The sequence below is a fragment of the Dermacentor andersoni genome, chromosome 1, assembly GCF_023375885.2.
Source record: "Dermacentor andersoni chromosome 1, qqDerAnde1_hic_scaffold, whole genome shotgun sequence".
NCBI classification, from domain to species: Eukaryota; Metazoa; Arthropoda; class Arachnida; order Ixodida; family Ixodidae; genus Dermacentor; species Dermacentor andersoni.
The window spans coordinates 208,375,841-208,402,754 of record NC_092814.1 but is presented as its reverse complement, the minus strand read 5'-3'; the positions used below and the strand labels follow the sequence as shown (position 1 = coordinate 208,402,754).

Genomic DNA, 26,914 nt, shown 5'->3' with positions numbered 1-26,914 from the left:
TATATACAGGAATTTTCTGCGACACTGGGCCCTTAACACTATCATGTTAAAATACATTTCTTATGGGAGATGATTCACTGTCCCCTTATCTCTGCCGAGACACTAAAGGGGGTTGCGACAGGGGCCAGGTGGGTATGTGCTGACTGATCAAGTTCAATTTATCTGGTGAAGGCCAATTCTAGGATCAAAGTAACAGTAGTTTGGGCCCATATAAATACATGGCTGCCGGCCGGGACCTTTGGTTGGGATTGAATTAACAGGACTCGAATTGGCCCAAATATATTTTTATGTTATTTTGCTTCAGGTTGGTGCAGAGCAGCTGTATTCGCTTGTTGGGCCCCTGGGTCATCTGTTACTTATTTAACCTTTGCCTTGATCACCATGATAATGTGAAATGTTTCACGGCTTTTCTGATGGTGTTACAGTTTTGAAGTGATTGTATCTCTTATCCTATTGCAATTATTTTTTTTTGTCAGCAATGTAGACAATGAGACTGCAGTAGGCCTAAATATGTGCAAATATTATTATAAAAATTTTCAAAAAGGTAATAATTTGTCCCTAGTGTTACGTGTTCAAGTTTGCCATGCTCTCACCTGTATAAAATTGGCTTGGAAAACTATTCTTGCTGTTTTGCACTCTTGGTTGGTTTCAGAGCATTTTTGTTAGTCAATCTTTAGCAGCAAGTACGGTTGTTTTACCATGTTCAGTAACCGTTGCAGGGCCCCTTTAATTGTATGAGGATGCAGGCTATTGTTGCTTTTACATTTGAAAATGAAATGGCAGAAAAATTTTTCCATTTCTTTGCTGCAGGAGGCTGTTGGTAGTAACCCCACATTGCAGCAGGATCTCTTGAATGAACTGATGTGGGTGAAGGACTATGAGAATGCTCTCAGCTTTGCACTGAAGCTTGGTGTACCTGATCATCATTGGCCACGCTACTTGAGAACATTCAGGGTTCAATGTGGACAACAAAAGTTAGTTGCCTCAAATTCATTGTTTTCTTGTTGATTTATTTTTGTCATCCCATGCATTTGATTTGCTCTTATCGAGTTTTTATCAGTGCATTATCATAGTGTTGAAACAACTTGAAGTTGCTGGATATCAACAATCATGTCCGAGATGGCCTGGAGATTGCCATATGAATTTGCAGTTGTATGAGAAACATAAAAAAGTACCGTAAAGCTCTTAGGAAATCCCTACAGGTTACCCTCAAAAAGAAAGCTTTGCAACTGAAAAATTTGTCCTAGCTGGGGTATCGAACCCAGAACCAGCTTTGTCTGGCGGAGTTGCTGTACTATCTGAGCTAATAATATAGTGCAACTGCTTTGGAAAGGTGTATCAGTCCTGGGATTTGATCCCAGGATCCAGCTGCAAAGCTTTCTAAGAAACCCTTTCAATTCCTTTGGGTGGTTGAGTTTTTCCCTTCGATTTCTTTTTCCTTGTGAATTTCTGCAGAACTAATTTGCAGATAGTCACTCGTATATAACAAACCCGGGTAGAGCAAGTTATGCTTTATATTGAATGTGAAATTCATGTGAAATGTACTTTTCATAGTGAACTGTACATTGAATATATTGAACTTAGTGCATGCGATAGATGAGTAACCACATGCACCTGCGAAGCCGGGCCGCCACAGTTGTGTCGCCATGGCAGAGGTTGAGAAATAAAAATAAAATGCTTCCGATAGCGCGCAAGGAGAGAGGGGGCTTCAGAAGAGAGAGAAGGGGAAGCAGCTGAGCAGCGTTTGGTACCTTCGCCCTGCGGCAGGGCAGTGCTCCTATGTATTTGGCAACTGCTCACCATGTGATCATGCTACGTGCTTGCAACTCCAAGCCTTTCGTGTCATGGAGAAACCAGACAGGTGTTGGGAGAAAAGAGGAGGAGGGTGATGTGACGTTCGCTGCGCACCATGACAACCACTCTCCTTTTTTATCCTCCATACTTCGTTCATGTGTGGTCGTTTAGTGCTCTGCGTCGTTGGGAGAAACTTTGGGAGGAACTTACCCGTGTTCTTGATGCTGTGCCACAAGAAGCCTGGTTCGAAGATTTTGTCACGTTTGATGAGGTTGCAGTGACGGCAAGCCCACTGGATGTGGAAGTCGTTGATGTGGTGGATTCTGGTGGCACAATGGATGAGGAGCCGGTGCTGCTGGAAGATGATCGTCGTCGCCCAACTTTTGCTAAAGCACTCTTCACAACAGATGTGCTGCACTGCTACTGTGCCAATATCGAAGGAAGCGGCCATAGTTGCTTGACATTATTTTACGCGCTGAAAATTCAGTTCAAATTGACGTTGCTTGGTGTATGGTGCAAACTAAAATCATCGCCTACTGCAAGTAAGTGTGGATTTCTGGCCAATAAATTGCTTTCAGAGCAGATTATGTGTAGTGAGTGGCACCGCATTACTTTTGTTGGTGCATTTTTGCCTGACTTCAATATCTTGTATTTTGAACTAGGTACTGAAATTCTTGAAAAGCGGGTTTCGATATATCACAATATTTGATACATAAAACAAATTGCAAAAAATAATATTGTTTGCTATACCCGGGTTTCACTGTGGTGCAGGTAAACCAAATATGTTATAGTTCAGAAAACTCTTAACAAAACCATTTATGGTGCAGAACCAGATGCGATTGAGGTTTTTGTAACTTTTGTAATTCCAGCTACTTCTAGCATGTCATGTAACTTCACATGTAAATGTCTCTGCAATCTCTAGTTATTAGAAAAACAATTGTCATTAGTTGGGTTCAAATCTGACTGCAAGATGGCTGCTCTACTGTTACTACAACTGCATTGTATTGCCCACCACACACTAGCAGCAGCGTACATTAGATACAAATTTCTCCAGAAGTTTTTAAGATATCTCTTTCCTTACCATGGGAAAAATATGTTTTTTATAGGTTATGCCAGATTTTTTTTTTTCTGTAGGAAGTACTCCACTCAATATTTTATGTAATACACAAACAAAGCAGAATGAATGCCCTTTTCATGCATAAATGTTTTATTAATGAGGTATGTCATAAAAAAGATATAAATTTGCCAGAATCAAGATTGTGGGGTAAAATTGAACAAAGTTTGTAAAGACACACTTGTATCTACTAAGAAAAAAGTGTAACAAAAATTACGTGATATACAAGATGTATTGCCATCTAATACACACTCTTTCTGAAAAAAAATCAAAATTCTTAATTGAACAGGTATTCCCCTCCAAAAATCCACGAGAAAACTGCATGTCCATCAGCCTTGCTTCAAGCTTGCTCAGCGTCAAAGCGTCAAGCTTGCTTGACATCTTTCTCCAAGGCATCCATATGCTCCACGTAGTGAAGTAGGGGGTCCCTCACGAAACGCCCATGAGGGGCAAAATCATCTACAGGACCTCCCGTGGGGACAATGTTGAGGTAGTCTGCCTTAATGCATCAGCACTGCTGTCGTGGCCGTCACTGTCGCTATCCGATGCAAGCACGTTCGCGACGATCGCCTCATCAGTTAGAAGCACTTCGTTTCCAAATCTATAGCAGTGCGCTTTCTTTTCATCGGCAACGTCGTGCATTGTCGATGATCAGTGGGTGGATCAACCATGTTCTGTTTCGGCGGCGGGTCAAACAAGGCTGAGAAATTACGTGGTTAAGAACAACTTCGACGCAACGAACAAAGGCAAGCACGAATAACTTAATCCGTTAACTAATTGCACAGAATTAGGGCCCAATGAGAAATTCGGGAGCAGCGCCGGCAGCATTGTCAGCGCAGTTGGGGCGGGTCCATTCATGTTGGAGGGGTGGAAAGGCAACGGCAGAGATGCGCGCGAGGCTGGCGTGCATCTCTCATGGAGAAGCGCACGGCGGTAGTTGGGGTGGCGGGTGATCGTGCAGTGGCTCGCATTTAACGTTTTCTTTTTTCTTTTCAAGCATTTCGCATTCGATTACCTTTCGGCACTGACACCCAGCAGCCAGACTTCATCGTTATAACCGATAATGCGGCATGGGGACATTGTAGTAAGCGGGCTATTTCTGCATAGAAAACAGAGCCTCACTAGAGGCAATGGACAATATACCTGTCCTCAAGGCGCACCAAACGCCTAAGGAGCGGCGAGACTCCCTCGAACGCTCGAGAAAGAGCAAAACCCCGGTTACAGGGCCTCGAAAGAGCTCTGTAAACTAAGGCATCACTTCCATTTCCGTAAACACAGTACCAATTTACTTTAAATATGGATACACAAATTATTCAATGGAACGTCAGAGCTCTTCTTAAAAACCTTGATGACGTACAAGAACTCATCCACACACACAATCCGAAAGTGCTGTGTTTACAGGAAACACACCTAAAACCAAAATACAAACTTTCTTTGACAGTATGTTACTTTTCGGATAGATCGCGATGATGCTCTTGCCCGATGATGCTCTTGCATCATTGGGCGGTGTTGCCATTGTTATTCAGAAAGGCATAGCGTGTCAACGTTTACAGCTACAAACGCCCCTTGAAGCAGTGGCGGTTCGTGCTGTTCTCCTAAACAAACTTACCACTGTCTGCTCGCTCTACATACCCCCACATTACAAATTAACTAAACATGAATTTCAGTCCTTCATAGATGAATTGCCAGAACCTTACGTTGTCCTTGGGGATTTCAATGTGCACAACTGCCTGTGGGGCGACTCTCGTATAGATGCGCGAGGTCGTCTTGTTGAACAGTTCCTTTTCTCTTCTGGTGCGTGTCTGCTGAATAAGAAGGCACCCACATATTCTCTCGCAAACAGAACATTTTCTTCAATTGACCTCAGCCTAGTTTCCCCGTGCATACTGCCTGAACTCGAATGGGAAGTTATCAACAATCCTTATGGAAGTGACCACTTTCCCATACTGCTAAGAACACCTAAAGAAAACGAATATCCACCACAGGCTCCTAGGTGGAAGATTGATACCGCTGACTGGGAGAAATTCCGAGCTCTCACTATTATCTCATGGGCTGGCATGTCTTTGTTAGAAATTGATGCTGCTGTGGAGTATTTTACAGCCTTCATAATAGATGCCGCATCTAAATGCATATCGAAAGTAAATGGCTTGGCGTGTAAACGGCGTGTCCCGTGGTGGAACGACGAATGTAGGATCGCTCGAAAGAAACAGAACAAAGCGTGGCGGTTGCTACGCGCCTCTCCCACTGCGGATAATCTTTTTAACTTTAAGAAAGCAAAGTCCCAAGGCAGGAGAACGTGCCGACAGGCCAGAAGAGAGTTGGCAAAAGTTTTATCGGACATCAACTCGTATACAGATGAGGCCAAAGTATGGAACAGGGTTAATAGAATAAGAGGGCGGCAAACATATTCACTCCCTTTGGTAAACACAGAAGGCGATACCCTGCAAGCTCAGGCAGACTCACTTGGGGAGCACTTTGAGCGCGTGTCGAGCTCAATCCACTATTCCCAATCCTTTTTTAAACTTAAAGAAATAGAAGAACGTAAGCCAATCTTACGAAAATCCAGACAGAATGAACCGTATAACCAGCCTTTCAGTATTGCCGAGTTGAGAGCTGCATTGAACACATGCAAAAGCACTGCACCGGGACCTGACAGAGTCATGTATGACATGATCAGAAACTTACATACTGACACACAACTTACACTTCTCACACTTTTCAACACTATTTGGGCTGCGGGATACCTCCCATCCACATGGAAAGAAGCGATTGTGGTCCCTGTTCTTAAGCAGGTTAAAGACCCTTCCTTGGTGGCAAGTTACCGCCCGATAGCTCTTACAAATTGTCACTGTAAGCTTTTCGAAAAAATGGTTAATCGCAGACTCATACATTTCCTTGAACTCGCCAATATGCTCGATCCCAATCAGTGTGGCTTCAGAGAAAAACGATCGACAACCGATCATCTTGTGCGCATTGAAGGAAATATTCGCGATGCATTTGTTCATAAATAGTTTTTCCTATCAATATTCCTCGACATGGAGAAGGCGTATGACACAGCATGGCGTTACGGGATCTTGCGAGACTTGTCGGGAATGGGCATCCGTGGAAATATGCTGAACACTATTGAAAGCTATTTGTCAAATCGTAACTTCCGAGAAAAAGTCGGTAATGCAGTGTCACGTCCTTTTACGCAGGAAACTGGTGTACCCCAGGGAGGCGTGCTCAGCTGCACTCTCTTTATCGTAAAGATGAACTCACTACGTGCTTCACTGCCACCGGCTTTTTTTATTCCGTATACGTAGACGATATACAAATAGGCTTCAAATCCTGCAACCTGACAGTATGCGAGAGACAGGTACAGCAGGGCTTGAACAAAGTTTCCAAGTGGGCAGACGAAAACGGATTTAAAATCAACCCCCACAAAAGCTCTTGTGTTCTTTTTACTAGAAAGAGAGGCCTGGTTCCAGATCCCTGTGTTCAACTGTGTGGACGTCAAATACCTATCAACAAAGAACACAAATTTCTAGGTATTATACTAGACTCCAAGCTTACTTTTATCATCATCATCATCAGCCTAGTTACGCCCACTGCAGGGCAAAGGCCTCTCCCATACTTCTCCAACTACCCCGGTCATGTACTAATTGTGGCCATGTTGTCCCTGCAAACGTCTTAATGTCCTCCGCCCACCTAACTTTCTGCCGCCCCGTACTACGCTTCCCTTCCCTTGGAATCCAGTCCGTAACCCTTAATGACCATCGGTTATCTTCCCTCCTCATTACATGTCCGGCCCATGCCCATTTCTTTTTCTTGATTTCAACTAAGATGTCATTTACCCGCGTTTGTTCCTTCACCCAATCTGCTCTTTTCTTATCCCTTAACGTTACACCTATCATTCTTCTTTCCATAGCTCGTTGCGTCGTCCTCAATTTCAGCAGAACCCTTTTCATAAGCCTCCAGGTTTCTGCCCCGTAGGTGAGTACTGGTAAGACACAGCTGTTATACACTTTCCTCTTGAGGCATAGTGGCAACCTGCTGTTCATGATTTGAGAATGCCTGCCAAACGCACCCCAGCCCATTCTTATTCTTCTGGTTATTTCAGTCTCATGATCCGGATCCGTGGTCACTACCTGCCCTAAGTAGATGTATTCCCTTACCACTTCCAGTGCCTCGCTACCTATCGTAAACTGCTGTTCTCTTCCGAGACTGTTAAACATTACTTTAGTTTTCTGTAGATTAATTTTCAGACCCACCCTTCTGCTTTGCCTCTCCAGGTCAGTCAGCATGCATTGCAATTGGTCTCCTGAGTTACTAAGCAAGGCAATATCATCAGCGAATCGCAAGTTGCTAAGGTATTCTCCATCAACTTTTATCCCCAATTCTTCCCACTCCAGGTCTCTGAATACCTCCTGTAAACATGCTGTGAATAGCATTGGAGATATCGTATCTCCCTGTCTGACGCCCTTCTTTATTGGGATTTTTTTGCTTTCTTTGTGGAGGATTACGGTGGCTGTGGAACCGCTATAGATATCTTCCAGTATCTTTACATATGGCTCATCTACACCCTGATTCCATAGTGCCTTCATGACTGCTGAGGTTTCGACTGAATCAAATGCTTTTTCGTAATCAATGAAGGCTATATATAAGGGTTGGTTATATTCCGCACATTTCTCTATCACCTGATTGATAGTGTGAATATGGTCTATTGTTGAGTAGCCTTTACGGAATCCTGCCTGGTCCTTTGGTTGACAGAAATCTAAGGTATTCCTGATTCTATATGCGATTACCTTAGTAAATACTTTGTAGGCAACGGACAGTAAGCTGATCGGTCTATAATTTTTCAAGTCCCCTTTCTTATGGATTAGGATTATGTTAGCGTTCTTCCAAGATTCCGGTACGTTCGAGGTCATGAGGCATTGTGTATATAGGGCGGCCAATCTTTCTAGGACAGTGTTCCCACCATCCTTGAACAAATCTGCTGTTACCTGATCCTCCCCAGCTGCCTTCCCCCTTTGCATAGCTCCTAAGGCGTTCTTTACCTCTTCCGGTGTTACTTGTGGGATTTCAAGTTCCTCTAGACTATTCTCTCTCACCGTATCGTCGTGGGTGTTACTGGTACTGTATAAATCTCTGTAAAACTCTTCAGCCACTTGAACTATCTCATCCATATTAGTAACTATATTGCCGGCTTTGTCTCTTAACGCACACATCTGATTCTTGCCTATTCCTAGTTCCTTCTTCACTGCTTTTAGGCTTCCTCCGTTCCTGAGAGCCTGTTCAATTCTATCCATATTAAATATAGTTCCTTATGTCCGCTGTCTTACGCTTGTTGATTAACTTAGAAAGTTCTGCCAGTTCTATTCTAGCTGTAGGGTTAGAGGCTTTCATACATTGGCGTTTCTTGATCAGATCTTTCGTCTCCTGCGATAGCTTACTGGTTTCCTGTTTAACGGCGTTACCACCGACTTCTATTGCGCACTCCTTAGTGATGCCCATAAGATTGTCGTTCATTGCTTCAACACTATGGTCCTCTTCCTGGGTTAAAGCCGAATACCTGTTCTGTAGCTTAATCCGGAATTCCTCTAGTTTCCCTCTTACCGCTAACTCATTGATTGGCTTCTTATGTACCAGTTTCTTCCGTTCCCTCCTCAAGTCAAGGCTAATTCGAGTTCTTACCATCCTATGGTCACTGCAGCGCACCTTGCCGAGCACGTCTACATCTTGTATGATGCCAGGGTTCACGCAGAGTATGAAATCGATTTCATTTCTAGTCTCATCATTCGGGCTCCTCCACGTCCACTTTCGGCCAACCCGCTTGCGGAAAAAGGTATTCATTATCCGCATATTATTCTGTTCTGCAAACTACTAATAACTCTCCTCTGCTATTCCTAGAGCCTATGCCATATTCCCCCACTGACTTGTCTCCGGCCTGCTTCTTGCCTACCCTGGCATTGAAATCGCCCATCAGTATACTGTATTTAGTTTTGACTTTACCCATCGCCGATTCCACGTCTTCATAGAAGCTTTCGACTTGCTGGTCATCATGACTAGATGTAGGGGCGTAGACCTGTACAACCTTCATTTTGTACCTCTTATTAAGTTTCACAACAAGACATGCCACCCTCTTGTTAATGCTATAGAATTCCTGTATGTTACCAGCTATACTCTTATTAATCAGGAATCCGACTCCTAGTTCTCGTCTCTCTGCTAAGCCCCGGTAGCACAGGACGTGCCCGCTTTTTAGCACTGTATATGCTTCTTTAGGCCTCCTAACTTCACTGAGCCCTATTATATCCCATTTACTGCCCTCTAATTCCTCCAATAGCACTGCTAGACTCGCCTCACTAGATAACGTTCTAGCGTTAAACGTTGCCAGGTTCGTATTCCAATGGCGGCCTGTCCGGAGCCAGGGATTCTTGGCACCCTCTGCAGCGTCGCAGGTCTGACCGCCGCCGTGGTCAGTTGCTTCGCAGCTGCTGGGGACTGAGGGCCGGGGTTTGATTGTTGTGTTCATATAGGAGGTTGTGGCCAAGTACTGCACCAGGGTGGCCAATCCTGCTCTGGTGAGAGAGTGCGTTACCGGTTCTGGTCACCGGGATCAGGCCGCACTCCAGGCCTGTTTGTGCAATTTTCTCAACACACGTTTTTTTTTGTCTTTTCCGGTGGAGAATTGTGCGGCACCGGGATTTGAATCACGGTCCTCTTGCACGGGAGGCGGATACTCTACCGTCCCCACAGGAGTTAAATTAAAAATTAAATTATGGGGTTTTACGTGACAAAACCACTTTCTGATTATGAGGCACGCCGTAGTGGAGGACTCCGGAAATTTCGACCACCTGGGGTTCTTTAACGTGCACCTAAATCTAAGTACACGGGTGTTCTCGCATTTCGCCCCCATCGAAATGTGGCCGCTGTGGCCGGGATCCGATCCCGCGACCTCGTGCTCAGCAGTCTAACACCATAGCTACTGAGTAACCACGTCGGGTCCCGCAGGAGTTGTACGCCTCATTTAACCTACAGTGGTGCCCTATTTGATCAGTCAAGGTGGACCAATCTGAGCTCGGTTATACCGCACGGATGGCAGTTGGCTAGTGAAGCTGGTATTTATGACCTGCACATGTGTGGCCATACATAATTGAAGATATATATCTTTCTTTTTTTTTATTTTAGGAGGGTTCCCGTACAGTGATAAAATAAAGGAAAATACATTAAAAAGAAAGAAAAAGGAAAAAGAAAAAGGAACATAACAGGTGATTTGAACTCGTGACCGTTGCATGTTGCCCGGAAAGATAGCTCAGTCGGTTGGTTCGTCAGGCCCCAGGTTACTTTAAAGCGCCATAGCTCGTGCTCCGAGCCTCATACTTACGTGTAAAGGGACTGATGTTGTCCGCGAAGGCATACTTCCTTGGAAAAATGGCCGCCCGAGGAGAAGAGCGAACTCGAGCGGCTTTAGAGACTAGGAAGACTGCCCTAAAATATTTAGACTTAAGGGAAAGCTTCGTTATCAAACGATAACACGGCAATCAGCACTCGAATACGACGAGAGAAATTATTGAGACGTGGAAAATTCCCTTGAAATAAATATGGTTTGCGAGACAAATGCTTGTAAGTATTGAACCTCTTAAAAGATGAGGGGGGAGTATGCGCTCACCGAGAGGGCATCGTCGGCACGAGACCACCACCAGGCACCTTACTGAGACGTGGAGGGCTCTGCGGCCGGAAACAAAGCCTCCCTTCTCCGCCGGCCAAGAGGGGAAAACGCGCTTTCCGATCGCTCAAGGTTGCGCGGACATAGCATAACTCTAGCGTCTAGGAACAGCTTAACCAGGTGCGGGGGCGGCACGCATAGCGTGGGAAGCTAGCCGCCAGAATAACTATCTCAAGGACTGCTGCTGACGAGGGCGAAATACCTTCGTGTAATTATAATAACCCTAATAGGACTACTTTCGAAAAAAGAACGGCCCAGAGGGCTGTACTACGAGTGCAATGACTGATAATTATCCCGGAGGCACGGCATATCCCGGAGGCATGTCAGCCGCCCCGGACTCCGTGAGAGTGCATGGGAAACGCGAATACATGTTCTGTACTCTAAAATTGAGGTGCTGGCTATTCACTGCTTGCTCAACCCTCGGCATGCGCCTCAAGGGGGCGAGCGGAAAACCAATAAATTCAGTTTCCTGCACCCTGCCACTGAAGTGGTCATTCTGAGTGACCTATTGCCCTTCTTGGAATACGCACGAGCTGACTTGATGTCAGTTGTCGGTTAAACGTTCAAAAACTGGACCACAAGGAGGCTATTTAACTCGGCTCCCTAAATCCAAGCCCAGGGGCGCACTTGCTTTGCGAATCCCACGCATATATTCTTTGTGGAACTATATTTTTTTTCGCACCGTAGCTGGACCACAGAGTTGCCGGAACGGGCCGTGCCTTGTATATGTGTACTGTGACACTGTGTTTCCGCAAGTTGCCGCTCTTCTGTCTTCCTTCTGGGCCCCTTCTCTATTGTGCCCCCCGCCGCCCGATTCAACTTGCCCTCTCTCCCGCTACAACGGCAGCACGCGCACTGGTGCTGCGGAGCGACCGTTTTCTCCCTCCTTGCCTCGGGTGAACGGCAACCTAGCTGCTGCTACTTCCCGCCCCCCTCACTCTCCGACTTACGTCTCCCTCCTCCTGCGTGCTCTTTTCTCTTTCTTTTTCTTTCCTTTTTTCCCTTTTTTTTCTTCTCACCGACCTCCTTGCTCTACATACATGGGACTCCGCCTTCCTCTTGCCCTGCATAGCTGCCAAAGGCAGCTATCATCATCATCAGCCTGATTACGCCCACTGCAGGGCAAAGGCCTCTCCCATACTCCTCCAACTACCCCGGTCATGTACTAATTGTGGCCATGTTGATCCTCCAAACTTCCTAATCTCATCTGCCCACCTAACTTTCTGTCGCCCCCTGCTACGCTTCCCTTCCCTCGGAATCCAGTCGGTAACCCTTAATGACCATCGGTTATCTTCCCTCCTCATTACATGTCCTGCCCATGCCCATTTCTTTTTCTTGATTTCAACTAAGATGTCATTAACGCGCGTTTGTTCCCTCACCCAATCTGCTCTTTTCTTATCCCTTAACGTTACACCTATCATTCTTCTTTCCATAGCTCGTTGCGTCGTCCTCAATTTAAGTAGAACCCTTTTCGTAAGCCTCCAGGTTTCTGCTCCGTACGTGAGTACTGGTAAGACACAGCTGTTATACACTTTTCTCTTGAGGGATAATGGCAACCTGCTGTTCATGATCTGCGAATGCCTGCCAAACGCACCCCAGCCCATTCTTATTCTTCTGATTATTTCACTCTCATGATCTGGATCAGCAGTCACTAACTCTCCTAAGTAGATGTATTCTCTTACCACTTCCAGTGCCTCGCTACCTATCGTAAACTGCTGTTCCCTTCCAAGACTGTTAAACATTACTTTAGTTTTCTGCAGATTCATATTTAGTCCCACCCTTCTGCTCTGCCTCTCCAGATCAGTGAGCATGCATTGCAGTTGGTCCCCTGAGTTACTAAGCAAAGCAATATCATCAGCGAAGCGCAAGTTACTAAGGTATTCTCCATTTAGTCTTATCCCCAATTCTTCCCAATCCAGGTCTCTGAATACCTCCTGTAAACACGCTGTGAATAGCATTGGAGAGATCGTATCTCCCTGCCTGACGCCTTTCTTTATTGGGATTTTGTTGCTTTCTTTATGGAGGAGTACAGTGGCTGTGGAACCGCTATAGATATCTTTCAGTATTTTTACATACGGCTCGTCTACACCCTGATTCCGCAATGCCTCCATGACTGCTGAGGTTTCGACTGAATCAAACGCTTTCTCGTAATCAATGAAAGCTATATATAATGGTTGGTTATATTCCGCACATTTCTCTATCACCTGATTGATAGTGTGAATATGATCTATTGTTGAGAAGCCTTTACGGAATCCTGCCTGGTCCTTTGGTTGACGGAAGTCTAAGGTGTTCCGGATTCTATTTGCAATTACCTTAATAAATACTTTGTAGGCAACAGACAGTAAGCTGATCGGTCTATAATTTTTCAAGTCTTTGGCGTCGCCTTTCTTATGGATTAGGATTATGTTAGCGTTCTTCCAAGATTCCGGTACGCTCGAGGTCTTGAGGCATTGTGTATACAGGGTGGCCAGTTTTTCTAGGACAATCTGCCCACCATCCTTCAGCAAATCTGCTGTTACCTGATCCTCCCCAGCTGCCTTCCCCTTTTGCATAGCTCCCAAGGCTTTCTTTACTTCTTCCGGCGTTACTTCTGGGATATCGAATTCCTCTAGATTATTCTCTCTTCCATTATCATCGTGGGTGCCACTCGTACTGTATAAATCTCTATAGAACTCCTCAGCCACTTGAACTATCTCATCCATATTAGTAATGATATTGCCGGCTTTGTCTCTTAACGCATACATCTGATTCTTGCCAATTCCTAGTTTCTTCTTCACTGCTTTTAGGCTTCCTCCGTTCCTGAGAGCTTGTTCAATTCTATCCATGTTATGCTTCCTTATGTCAGCTGTCTTACGCTTGTTGATTAACTTCGAAAGTTCTGCCAGTTCTATTCTAGCTGTAGGGTTAGAGGCTTTCATACATTGGCGTTTCTTGATCAGATCTTTCGTCTCCTGCGATAGCTTACTGGTATCCTGTCTAACGGAGTTACCACCGACTTCTATTGCACACTCCTTAATGATGCCCACAAGATTGTCGTTCATTGCTTCAACACTAAGGTCCTCTTCGTGACTTAAAGCCGAATACCTGTTCTGTAGCTTGATCTGGAATTCCTCTATTTTCCCTCTTAGCGCTAACTCATTGATCGGCTTCTTATGTACCAGTTTCTTCCGTTCCCTCCTCAGGTCTAGGCTAATCCGAGTTCTTACCATCCTGTGGTCACTGCAGCGCACCTTACCGAGCACGTCCACATCTTGTATGATGCCAGGGTTAGCGCAGAGTATGAAATCTATTTCATTTCTAGTCTCGCCGTTCGGGCTCCTCCATGTCCACTTTCGGCTATACCGCTTGCGGAAGAAGGTATTCATTATCCGCATATTATTCTGTTCTGCAAACTCTACTAATAACTCTCCCCTGCTATTCCTAGTGCCTATGCCATATTCCCCCACTGCCTTGTCTCCAGCATGCTTCTTGCCTACCTTGGCATTGAAATCGCCCATCAGTATAGTGTATTTTGTTTTCACTCTACCCATCGCCGATTCCACGTCTTCATAGAAGCTTTCGACTTCCTGGTCATCATGACTGGATGTAGGGGCGTAGACCTGTACAACCTTCATTTTGTACCTCTTATTAAGTTTCACAACAAGACATGCCACCCTCTCGTTAATGCTATAGAATTCCTGTATGTTACCAGCTATACTCTTATTAATCAGGAATCCGACTCCTAGTTCTAGTCTCTCCGCTAAGCCCCAGTAGCACAGGACGTGCCCGCTTCTTAACACTGTATATGCTTCTTTTGGCCTCCTAACTTCACTGAGCCCTATTATATCCCATTTACTGCCCTCTAATTCTTCCAATAGCACTGCTAGACTCGCCTCACTAGATAATGTTCTTGCGTTAAACGTTGCCAGGTTCATATTCCAATGGCGGCCTGTCCGGAGCCAGGGATTCTTAGCACCCTCTGCAGCGTCGCAGGTCTGACCGCCGCCGTGGTCAGTTGCTTCGCAGCTGCTGGGGACTGAGGGCCGGGGTTTGATTGTAGTGTTCATATAGGAGGTTGTGGCCAAGTACTGCACCAGGGTGGCCAATCCTGCTCTGGTGAGGGAGTGCGTTACCGGTTCTGGTCACCGGCATCAGGCCACACTCCAGGCCTGTTTATGCAATTTTATCAACACGCGGATTTATTATTATTATTTTTTTTTTAATCCGGTGGGAAATTGCGCGGCACCGGGATTCGAACCACGGATCTCTTGCACGCGAGGCGGGTGTTCTACCTCTACGCCACCGCTGCACCTATAAATATGGCAGCTATAAATCTGCCAAAGTGCCGAAAATCAATCACTGTCCCAACTGTCCCTCTCGGTTTGATGTATCTGAGAACGACCGGGCACCCGCTCTGGTGTCTTCACTACCAGGGCCGAACTGCCATTTTTTTGTAAACCCTGATGAAGATCGGTCCACCGATCGAAACTGTTGCAAATAAATACTTGTTCTGTTTACCTTGTAGCACCACTCAAGTTCTTTACGTTTGAAAGGTAGCCTGAAGAATTCCTCTTTGCCTACTATATATATATATATATATATATTCATCTTATCTATGGGATCGCATGCGCGCGCTGTTGCTTTGTCTCTGCGTGTAGTAGTTAAGAGAGCCAGTTTAAGGGCGGAGAAGAAGGAAAGAAAGGAAAGCAAAATTGCAGCGCCGTGGTTTTAAAGCGCACCCGTGGTAGAGAAACGGAAGGCGATATAAGCGTGCGTGGCCATGATACGCACACGACAAACTGCCTTAAAACATTTAGACTTGAGGGAAAGCTTCGTGAACAAACGATAGCACAGCAATCAGCACTCGAATATAATTATAACCCTAATAATAATTGTAAATATTCATCTCATCTATGGGATCTAACGCGCGCGCTGTTGCTTTGTCTCTGCGTGTAGTAGTTAAGAGAGCCAGTTTAAGGGCGGAGAAGAAGGAAGGAAAGGAAAGTCTCTGAAGCAAAATTGCAGTGCCGTGGTTTTAAAGCGTAACCGTGGTAGAGAAACGGAAGGCGATATAAGTGTGCGTGGCCATGATACGCACACGACAAACTGCCTTAAAATATTTAGACTTGAGGGAAAGCTTCGTTATCAAACGATAGCACTACAATCAGCACTCGAATACGACGAGAGAAATTATGGAGACGGGGAAAATTCCCTTGAAATAAATATGGTTTGCGAGACAAATGCTTGTAAGTATTGAACCTCTTAAAAGATGAGGGGGGAATATGCGCTCACCGAGAGGGCATCGTCGGCACGAGACCACCACCAGGCACCTTACTGAGACGTGGAGGCCTTAAATATGGATGTGGAGGCCTTAAGCACATTAAATATCTTAAAGAAAAATGTTTAAGGACAATGAACTTACTTAAAATTCTATCCCACTCAACATGCGGTAGCGACAGGAAGTGTCTGATGAATGTTTATAAGAGCCTAATTCGATCACGATTGGACTATGGTGCCATTGTATATAACTCTGCTGCTCCGAGCGCACTAAAGATCTTAGATCCTGTCCACCATCTAGGTATCCGCTTAGCCACTGGCGCTTTCAGAACAAGCCCGATTGAAAGCTTATACGCGGAATCAAATGAATGGTCGCTCCATCTACAGAGAACTTACATCAGCCTTACATATTTTCTCAAAATACATTCCAATCATCAACATCCATGTTTTAACACTGTTAACGATATGACATGTACTACACTTTTCCATAACCGTCCCTCTGTAAGACAGCCTTTCTCGCTTCGTGTTAGGGAGCTTAGTGATGAAATGCGTGTCCCCACTCCTTGAGCTTCGCCTAATGCATCCAACCAAGCTGTTACCACCTTGGGAGTGGCAGCTGATAGAATGTGACATATCCTTTTTAGAAGCAACAAAACACGCACCAGAGATAGAAATCCGAATGCATTTTCTAGAACTCCAGCACAAGCACTCCTGCGCAGAGTTCTACACAGACGCTTCGAAGTCAAATGCCGAGGTGTCTTATGCTGCCTTCGGCCCATCCTTCTCAGAATCTGGTGTACTGCATCCGGAAACAAGCATCTTCACGGCCGAGGCCTGCGCAGTACTGTCTTCTGTAAATCATATAAGAAAATCAAAACTTCAAAAATCGGCGATATATACAGACTCCCTAAGCGTCGTGAAGACCTTGATGTCACTCTATAGACACAAAAATCCAGTACTTAATGAACTCTACACCGTCTTGTGTAAAGCGTACATATCTAACCAGCATATCATTATATGCTGGGTGCCTGGCCATAGGAGCATTGAGGGCAACGTTCTGGCGGACGAGATGGCCACGTCTATCGCATCGCAAGCTGTTAACCCTACTGCTGAGGTGCCTGTCACAGATCTGAGGCCTTTCTTGCGAAGGAGGCTGCAGGACCACTGGCAATGCATGTGGGATGCGGAAACGGATAATAAGGTTCAACTAATAAAGCCACAGTTAGGACTCTGGCCCTCTACTACAAAATCGTGCCGAACAGATGTCCTATTCTGTTGTCTCAGAATAGGACACACATTTGGCACTCATAATTTTCTACTTACTGGAAGAGAGCCACCAACCTGTGGTAGATGCGGGAGAGGCTGGCCGTACTCCACGTCCTGCTGGAGTGTCTGGAAGCCGAATCTGAGAGAGACATTTTCCTTTAGCATACCGGCAGCACATTCCTCTTCATCCTGCAATGTTTCTCAGTCCAGAACCGCTTTTTAATACAGACACAGCCCTAGGTTTCCTCAGAGATGTGGTCTTACATGTATTTAGTCCCATACATTCATAGCGCTTCCTCTCTTTAGAGGATGCCGCTGGGATAGTTGTACTGTATAGCACCTGCCTCCAGGCGCTTGTTTCAAGGGCTCTGGTGAGGCAGTTGTGCTGTAGTTAATTTTTGCATCTTACATGTTTCTTATATCATATCATTCTCCTGCATTGCAGTGTAAGGCTCACAGTACTCGTCATTAGACATCGCCATAATCTTATAGCACATAGATTTTACGCACTTTACAGCGACTATTTTAGGCCCCTTTACAGCCAAGTCACATTACAGAACTCATCATTCCACCACGAAATCACTAACACTAGTTGATGGTGCAGCAGCTTTTCGTTGTTATAACTGATACATTGTTAAAACTGGTATCGTTATAAGTGGGTTCGACTGTATCAAACTTGAATTGGATTATGGGGCTGTACGTGCCAAAACCACAATCGTATTATGAACCACACCGTAGTGGCGGACTCCAGATTAATTTTGACACTGTGATGTTCTTTAACGTGTCCCAAAATCTAATGGCACGTGCATTTTCTATTTCGTCCCAGTAGAAATCCGCCTGCCACGGTTCGGGTCAAATTCATGACAATGCCATACTCGCAAAGCTACCACGGCGGGCACAGAAGTGTTGATTTGACGCTCGACCGCTTCCATAGTGTCACCTGGACCCTGCAGTGCGCTTTAGCGCGGCTGTGCATCTGCACGTCCTGCGTAATTTGCCCGTTGACCTATTTGCATGGTGTTTATTTTTCAGAAGTAGCAGGAATGTACTATACCGTACCTTTAACTTAAGCTTATCCAGTTTCCCCACAACCCTATGTAATACCCTGAAAGGGGTCCTTAAAGGGAAGCTGAAACACTTTAAAAAAAAAAATGAGTTCTCTGCGGCATTCTACAGTTTTGAGTCCCCTGAACACGAATATCTGGTTCAAAAAGGACGGAAACAAACGCAAGCGGCTGTTTTTTCAAGAAAACGCGCACCAGCGCCTCAGGGCATCGCGCGAACGCCGCTGTTGCCTGTGATTGGTTGGGGCCGCTGTGACGTCAATCGCGGCAGTCTCCGGTCGGCGCCGCCGTTTCAGAGCGTAGCACGCTGTTCTGTTCTGGTTTCATAGCTGAGTTGTAAGCATTATGGAACGTTCTCGCTGTCTCGGACAGCTTGTATTTTTGCCGTACATGTTCGAACCGACAGCCGATACGGAAAACGATGGCGGCAATGGCGGTAACGGCGGCAACGACGATGTTGAGTGTGCCAACAGCGAGAGCGATGTGTGCACCTTCTCGCGCGTTGGAAATCTTAGCTGGTACACATGTTTTTTTTTTTCATGTAGCTGCACGTTCCAATGACGGGAGAAAAAATGCGCTAAAGTGTCACTGGGAACTTGCTGCTGGAAGAATGCCGAAGCACTAACTTCTCATTAGATTGTAAACACGGGTGCAATTCCGCGATGTCAAGCACCTTGCCGCTGCTTGTCTAAAGTCCTGTGGTTTTTTGTGTTGATACACGATCGCGAATATAAGTGCCGCGTTTCAAACCGTGCACATGCAGTGCTGCGAGGTACAGTCACGGAAGTTGCTTATCATACACATCCAGAGATGGCCAGAGGTATTATATGTGCAATATTCATACTATGGTTCGACGACTTTGCGATTGTGGCTCGATCAAGAATCGGTATGCGTGCTCCATGCTAGTGTTGACATAAAGATATTAGGCAGTTTTAGCACCGCCGTGTGGTAAACACGATAACTGCAACCGTATGTCGAATGTCGCTAGGAAAGCCTATACTCCATTTCATACCTCAGGTGCAACGCTGTGGAAGCTACGCACGAAGTCCGGTCACTAAAATTTATTACTGCGCGCGTTTCCGTCTATGCTTCGCAGCGTGCCAGCGGCGTTCGCTCGCGCGAGCAGGCACGTGAACCTGCCGCGACGGGCAGCTTCACGAAAGAACATTTTACGAAAATCGCAAAAGAAAACAAATGTGAGTGGCGGCGGTGGCGGCAGATCTCTCGTAGCGTCGTTCAGTAAAGCGCAGGACGGAAAGAGGCATGCCAGTACATGCCAGCACGCCGGTCCGGCAGCTCGGTCGCTGCGAATGACGTCACTCTCGCCGGTTCTCTCCTCTGGCAGCCACCTCACCCGGTGCTCCGGGAAGCGATGGGGGCGTGTCCATGGGGGTGATTTAGAAAGCGATTTCCGCCCCTTATATTAACAAAACGAAGAAAAAAAATTCGGAACTGTAAATTATTTGGTCTGTTCTTCCCAATCCCAGCAATTCGTGGAAATTGAAAACCGTTTTAGCTTCCCTTTAAGGGACAATAAATGATGATTATGAACCGCTGTCAGTATAGTAGTGGGGTTCCCTTGCCTTCTCACGTCCCCCCCCCCCCTTGTATGCCTTTTCTCCTCCCTCCTCTCTACAATTCTATCTACGCCCCCTCTGGCCTAGCAAGTTAGCAGAAAGGGAAGCACTGCAGTTTCTGCAATGCTTTTGAGAGGCGTCACGGATAATTACAGCTGTCAAAGGCTAATGTGGCGACGCCCAGGTAGCTCCAGAGGGCATTGTGCATGTTTGATGTGGTGGGGTCCAAATGAGTTTATCACATCGCCGTTCCTCTCTGACTCGCTCCTGTCATGTATACACGCTCTGAACCAGCCCCTGAGACGCGGTGGGTGTGCCGGACAGCCACAGCAGCAGCAGCAGTGGGAAAGTCAAAGGAAGAGGCAAAGAAAGCTTCACTTAAAAATGTAGTTCTCCTCCTTGACGTTCGATGGTGCAGTGTGTCCGTGAGTGATGTAGAAGGTTTCGAAAGCGGCTTCTCAAACCATCGATAGTGGGCTAACAATGCCCAGTGGGCACGGTAGGGAAAGAGTTAACATGCTCTATAGGCCACTTTTTTTCTCCTAAAAAATGCAAGTTCCCTTAAATACTGTTGAGTTGTTTTCCTCAGAGTGAACTAGCCTGTACACTTGTGGTTTTCTTTTCCAACTGTTTTTTTTTATTTGGTCTTTCGTTCATAAAAGTATGAAGTACACATTCTTTTGAAAGATGATGAAATTAGAAAACGTCCACTATATTCTGGTACTAAACATTGGAATTGAAAGCTTAGATATAATTGCATATTACATTAATGCTAGTTGACAATTGCCCAGTCTATAAGTCAACATAATAAATGACATACTTCAAAAGCCATGAAATACAAACTAAAATAAAACGTGCAGGTAAAGATTAGTTCAGTAAAACCAGAGTTTTACAAAGACAGTGCGCAGCAACACTATAATGAAACAAATTGATGTTTCTGGTTTTTCTTCAAGCAAATCCTGACTATATTTACATATCTGCAATATACCGCTGCAAAAATTTGCCTTAGCTTAAAATAAAGGACTCATGATGGCAACATTTTGTTTTACTGAATTGGTATATCATAATCCTAAATCTCTGGCCTTTGGTTACAAGTACATTGCGAATTATTGTCCTAGACAATTCAAAAGCTTTGAATTGTGTCGATCTGTGGGTGGTGGCTATCAAGCATGCAACAGCTGTTTGCCCTTTCCATCACTTGTCACATTTGGCATCATGCCCTGTATGGAGCTGCTATGGTGATTCAGTGGCCATATCATTACACTGCTGAGCATGAGGCCATGGGTGCGACTTGCAGGTGCTGTGGCAGCATTTTAATAAGGGTGGAATGCAAATTGCCCATCTATCGTGCTTTGGGTTCACATTAAAATAAATCCCGGGGGTTGAAATAAATGTGGAGCCCCTCCCCTTTTCACTATGGCATCTGTTTATGGCCTGTCTGATGCTCAGAGCAGTGTCCCAGTATCACCAGATTGCTTTAGCCATACTGGTGTTGATGCATGTTATCATTTCTCCTTTTCTTTTTTCTTCTAGGGTGCAGGAATTGCTCAAGTCTTGGAACTTGAATTGTGATAAGGATGATCCCAGCAAATACTTGCCATTGAGAATTGATCTTTGTGATGTGCACATGGTGGACACTGCTGATGCCCTTGACAGTTGCATTGAGGTTATCAAGGTAAACTTCTCCACCTTGGTTTTGTAGGGCATGGTCAGCTGAACCCTAATGTGACATGTCTTTTGCAGGACTATGATGTTGTTGGCATTGATGCAGAGTGGAAGCCAACCATGGGACTGACACCTTCGAGGTTTGTGCCATCAACATACTTCTTCATAAGTGTCCGGTGAATCTGGTTTTGACTTTATGTGAAATCTGCTGTGAAAGATTTCGATTTTGGAGATGTGTCCAGTAACTTGTGCAAGGACATGGTTTATCCACCTTTGCTCCCTTCCAAATGAAAATGGTAACTCTGAAAGGTTTGAGCCTGTGGGAACTCTATCTTTCTTGATAGTTGCATCCTCCACTAACATAATAGTTCAACCTCAATATAAGGAAGTATAGTTGAACCTCGTTCTTACGTTTTGGAAAAAGAAGCGCGAGAAAAATTGTGCTAACCGGGAGAACATTCTGCCTGAAGTCACTATAAATGTGGCAGAGTCAATTGTAGGTGACATCGATGTAATACAAAGTGTTGCACGGATCATTGCCACATGAGATGAGATGCTGATGTGCATCGAGCTGGTGAGGCCCGAGTGACCAGAGGTGTGCTTTGTTTTTCCTATATTGCGTAGTGTTTTAAGTGCAGGAAACTGAACTGAAATCGAGCTTGTGAACAGGCCAGAATGCGATACTGTCAGTGAAACAGGACACTCCCTTCACGCCACCTACAGCAGCAGGGAACAGCTGCGTGTTTTTGCTAGTTCCTATTAAAAGCGTGCAGTATGGTTCCAATGGGGCACAAAGCCCCACGCACTGTGAAACAGACAGGTGAAGATGCTTATCGCAATAGACTTGGTGGTGATAGCTATGAATGCAACTTGCAACAATCTGCGAGGAGATTTGCTAATACCAGAAGGGGAAACTGAGTGCATGCCGGCATTTTCACGTAACACTGGCAGGTGAGCATTGCAGGGAAGCTGCGTGGTGCTTGCCTACAGCTCTTAATCGTGTATACTGCCTGCTTTTTCTTGTTCTCATGGAATCTAATGGCCGTAAAACATACCATACGATCACAGTTCATAAATGTACTGAATGTTGGTGCCTAAAAATAGTTTTTGAGAACCTATTAACCGATAAAAAAGAAGCGTAACTGTATTGGGTCATTTTTGTTCTTTATCACGAACGTTGGCACTGGGAAATCGTGTGAAATGGGATCATGTCAATGAGGCCCTACTGTATTTAACCTTTATAACTTAATCTCTATAGAACAATACGTATTTTGAACCTCAATATAACGAAGTGTGTTTATACTTGATTTCATTATAAAGAAATTTCACTGCCGTTGCAACGGAACACGGGGACAGTGAATGGAAAACGCCTTAGACACAAATGGAATTACATGCGGCTACTTACGAACGCACCTCTCAAATCACTTGTTGTATGACAGAGCAGCTGCAGAAGTGTAGCAGCAAAACCCTCTCGTCGTCGTGTTCCGTATAAAGTCCAAGTGCTCTCGTCATCATGTTCTGTATAAAGTTCAAGTGGTATTCGCTATTCCACATTGTCTCTTGCCACCCACTGCAGTGGCTTAGTGGCTGTGGTGTTGCCCTGTTAAGAATGAGGTCACGGGATCAAATCCCGGCTGCTGAGACCACATATAGATGGGGGCGAAATGCAAGAACACTCTTGTGCCATGCATTGGGAGCACATTAAAGATCCTCTAGTGGTCAAAATTAATTGTCTCCCACTTAAGCGTGCCTCATAAATCAAATCTTGGCTTAGGGCATAAAAGCCCAGAATTCAAATTATTGCTTGCCACCTAGTGGCTGCACTGAGAACTAGCTGATCCAGGTTCAGGCTTGAAGCTAGACAGGTTCTCCTATTGCAAAAATTTGCCTTGTAGTTCTCAAATAATTGGTTTCGCTGTGCACAAGCCTGAAAAAGAAAAAAATTACAGTTAAGTATTTTGCTGTGTACCATGCATTTATGCATGTTATTGTGGTGGAAAGACAGCAATGTATCATTTCATAGTTTCCTGAAAGAAGCAGACGATGTGCATTGGAGAGCGACATCGATAAGAAACTTGCTCATTGGAAAAATTGACTGACACTATGCTGGTTTGTTTGAAACACTTCACTCGGGACGACTTCTTTCTTCCCGGCGAGTAGACCATTGCTTTCTTTTCATGCGGGCATTTCAAATTGTGGTGTGTACTTTAGTTTAGGTAGGCGCTTTAATAAATTAGTGATGTACACTTAATTTTTTTGTTTTTTATTTAGTTTTCTGTCCGACCCTTTGTGTTACTAATGCTTTAAAGAGCAGGAATATTCTCTCTAATACAGTTAATCCTCGATATAGTGAACTTAATATAACGAAATTCTCAATATAAGAAAACGTTTACCTTTCTTGTAGCAATGCTGGCTTCGCTTCATACCGCCGGTGTGAAGATACTGTCAACATGATATCTTTTGCACTTAGTAGCTGTGCAACGCACTCCATTTTCTTCTATCGCACTTCTTTAGTTTCCTTTCTCCCTCTTTCCCTTGTCTTGTTTCAACTTCTAATCTGCAGGCCATCATAGGATTGCTTCATCTTTCATCATTAACTCTCAAATTTAACAAAATAATTTTTAAATGTGTTAGCATTCTTAGGATACTTCACGCACTTTTAGGGGGCTTTTTTTAGGGGGATTTTTTAGAGGTTTGTGTCTAACCATTTTCCTGCCTACCTGGGTCAATTCGTAAGTCAGTGGTCGAATGTGTAGTGAGTCTGGCTGCTGTGCTGAGGTAAAAAGGTTCGAAACCAACCATCAAACCAAGTTGGCTAACTGAGTACGTGGCAGTGTGTACATACGTGTTGCTCTTCAATGAACCTCTTTCATGGCGACATGGGTCACGGTAGATGCAGGACTGAGTAGTGTTAAGAATGGCGAGCTGCAGTGTAGGATTGCCACCCAATTACGACTGGGGGACAAGAAGCGCATCCCCCACTCTCCGTCGCTTCAGCTAGGATGCGTTCGATGAAGCGGGCTTTGTGCTGACACCGCCGCAAATCCTCCAGCCCCATCGCCGTTGTGACGGAACGAGTTCGGAGGGCGAACTATTGTGCCCGAGCTCTCCAGCGCGGACCTGATCTGCTACGCGTGAGCGAGCTGCCGCGGGAAAGCAGTCTTTTGGTGCTTCTCACGCGACGAAGATGAGCAGGACAACGAGTTACTCAGAATGGCTCCGAGCTTCCCGGAACGGCGCCCCTCTGACGTCGGCGCCAGACCTCGGAATGTGTGTGCCTTTGTGGGCGTAAACTGTTCTTCGGGGCGGCGGCGAATTTACAATGAGTAAACGAATGCTCGCATCACCTTGTTTCGCGGGAGGCGGCTTGTTTTGCGATGACGAAACGAACATTTTTTACCTCCTTGTATCGCCGGCGGACCGAGTGTTTAAAAACGGCTGTTGTGCGGATGCTCGACACACTTTCTCTTGAGCAGTCATGTTGGACTGACACTCTTTTTCTCAAGCAGTCATGTTAGACTGATATAAATACTGTAAATAAACCCATTTTCCTCGTTCTCGATGAGAAGCAGTTATTCCCTTCATCAACGTCCTCAGCGTGGATAAGTTGGACGACGGCATGGGCCAGCTACCTTCGAATTCATGCCGGACTCCAATCTTGACAACGGACCACGAGCGATGGGATTGAGCCCCCAATCCTGACAACTGGTGGCAGCGGTGGGGTGGACTTTGCGACATGGTGCTGTATCTGCGGTGAGTGCTTGATTCTTGCTTTGACTCTCTAGGCTTCATTTTGTGGTTGTTCTGTTTAGAACTGTAAGGAAGCTAGATCGTTAAGTGTTAGCTAGGTTGTGTTTTCCTAGCTAGATTTAGAGAGCAGAATCAAGGCAGTAAAGCAGCAATCATGGAGTTAAGGACACTGCTGAGAGACGAGTTGTTGATTGTTGGTGAGGAACTGGGCCTAGACGTACGCAAGGAAATGCTAAAATCAGAATTATTGCATATTTCCGAACAGGCCAGTGAGGAAGAAATTGAACTGGGGTTTGAACTTCTGAAAAAGAGAGAAGAACGAGAGAGAAAGGAAAGGGAGGAACGCGATAAAGATCGCGAGTTAAGAAAAATGCAACTTGAACTTCAAAGCAAACGTTTGGAGTTGTCTCGAGGAAGTGAAGGCGCTCTGGGACGATCAAGTGAGGCAGAATCGTACCGCATGGACAGGCTATTAAAGCCATTTGAGGTCGGGACCGACATAGGCTTGTTCCTAAAGGACTTGCGAGAAGATGAACTTCGGCCCGAGTACATGGCCACAGCGGTTGCTGTCTATGTTGCCGTGTGAGGCGGCGGAAGTAATCGCCAGACTGAGTGCACAGGATGCATATGATTATGCAAAAGTTAAGGCTAGTCTCCTGAAGAAATACCGACTTTCAGCCGAAGCTTTTCGGCAAAGCTTTAGGAGCACAGGCAAGAAAGATAGTGAGGGATATCCGGAGTTTGCATATAGCTTAAAGGCCAACCTAGTCGAGTGGCTTAAAAGCGCGGAAGCGTACGACAGCAGAGACATGATCATAGAATGCATGTGTCTAGAGCAGTTTTACAAAACCATCCCCCAAGCTGTGAAACTGTGGGTGCAAGACAGAGGTAATGTAAACACTGTGGAAAGGGCGGCTGAATTAGCCGAAGAGTACGCAACCCGTAGAAAGTTGAACGCCGAGGAGGGAAACTGGGACGGTCGAAATGGACCGCGGAAACCATTTCCGTTCAAAAAGGGTGCGCAGACTAGACGATCGGAGCCTGTAGACATGGCGGAAAAGCCCGCAGGAAAGAGCGAGGAGAAACTTAACGGAGAAACCGCACAAAAAGAACAGAAAAGAAAATTCGAATCTTTTAGACCAATTCGCTGTTACAAATGCCACAAACTGGGACATATAGCTGTAAACTGCGAGAAGTCTAACGTAGTTTTCTCCTACGTGGAGGAAAAAGATGAGAATATGGAACTTTTAAGTCCATATCTTCACGACCTGCAAGTTAATGGAAAACCTTGCCGAGTGCTAAGAGACAGTGCCGCCACGATGGACATTGTCCATCCGTCTTACGTGACGGTAGAAGACTTCACCGGAGAAGTAGCATGGATAAAACAGGTTGTAGAAGAACACAGCGTGTGTCTGCCCATGGCCAAAGTCAAAATCAATGGACCATTCGGGGAGCTAGAGACTGAGGCTGCAGTTTCAAAATTTTTGTCACTGCAGTATCCTTACATCTTTTCGAATCGTTCGAATCAGTTACTGTGTGACAAAGGGCTCAAACTGGGAGAGGGCATAGTACAAGCATTGACCCGAGGCCAAGCTCGTAAGATCACGGCGCTTTCGGCTGAAAATGTCAAGCTCCTCCAGCGGAAACAGAAAAGGGGATAACTTCAATACCCGAATCCGAGCTAGGCCCGAGGGACAAAAGAACAGTTGAGGAGAGCCTGCCA

General features: G+C 45.4%; 1 protein-coding gene across 3 annotated transcripts in view; it reads left to right on the top strand.

Annotated features, from left to right (window-relative positions):
- Nbr (exonuclease mut-7 homolog) overlaps window positions 1-26,914 on the top strand; it is a 157,270-nt gene that overhangs the window by 28,281 nt on the left and 102,075 nt on the right. For all 3 annotated transcript variants that reach the window (XM_050194579.3, XM_050194580.3, XM_050194581.3), the window contains exons 9-11: window positions 811-974; window positions 21,310-21,451; window positions 21,520-21,581. In XM_050194579.3, coding sequence (XP_050050536.1) covers window positions 811-974; window positions 21,310-21,451; window positions 21,520-21,581 — 368 coding nt within the window. The remainder of the gene's footprint in view (window positions 1-810; window positions 975-21,309; window positions 21,452-21,519; window positions 21,582-26,914) is intronic.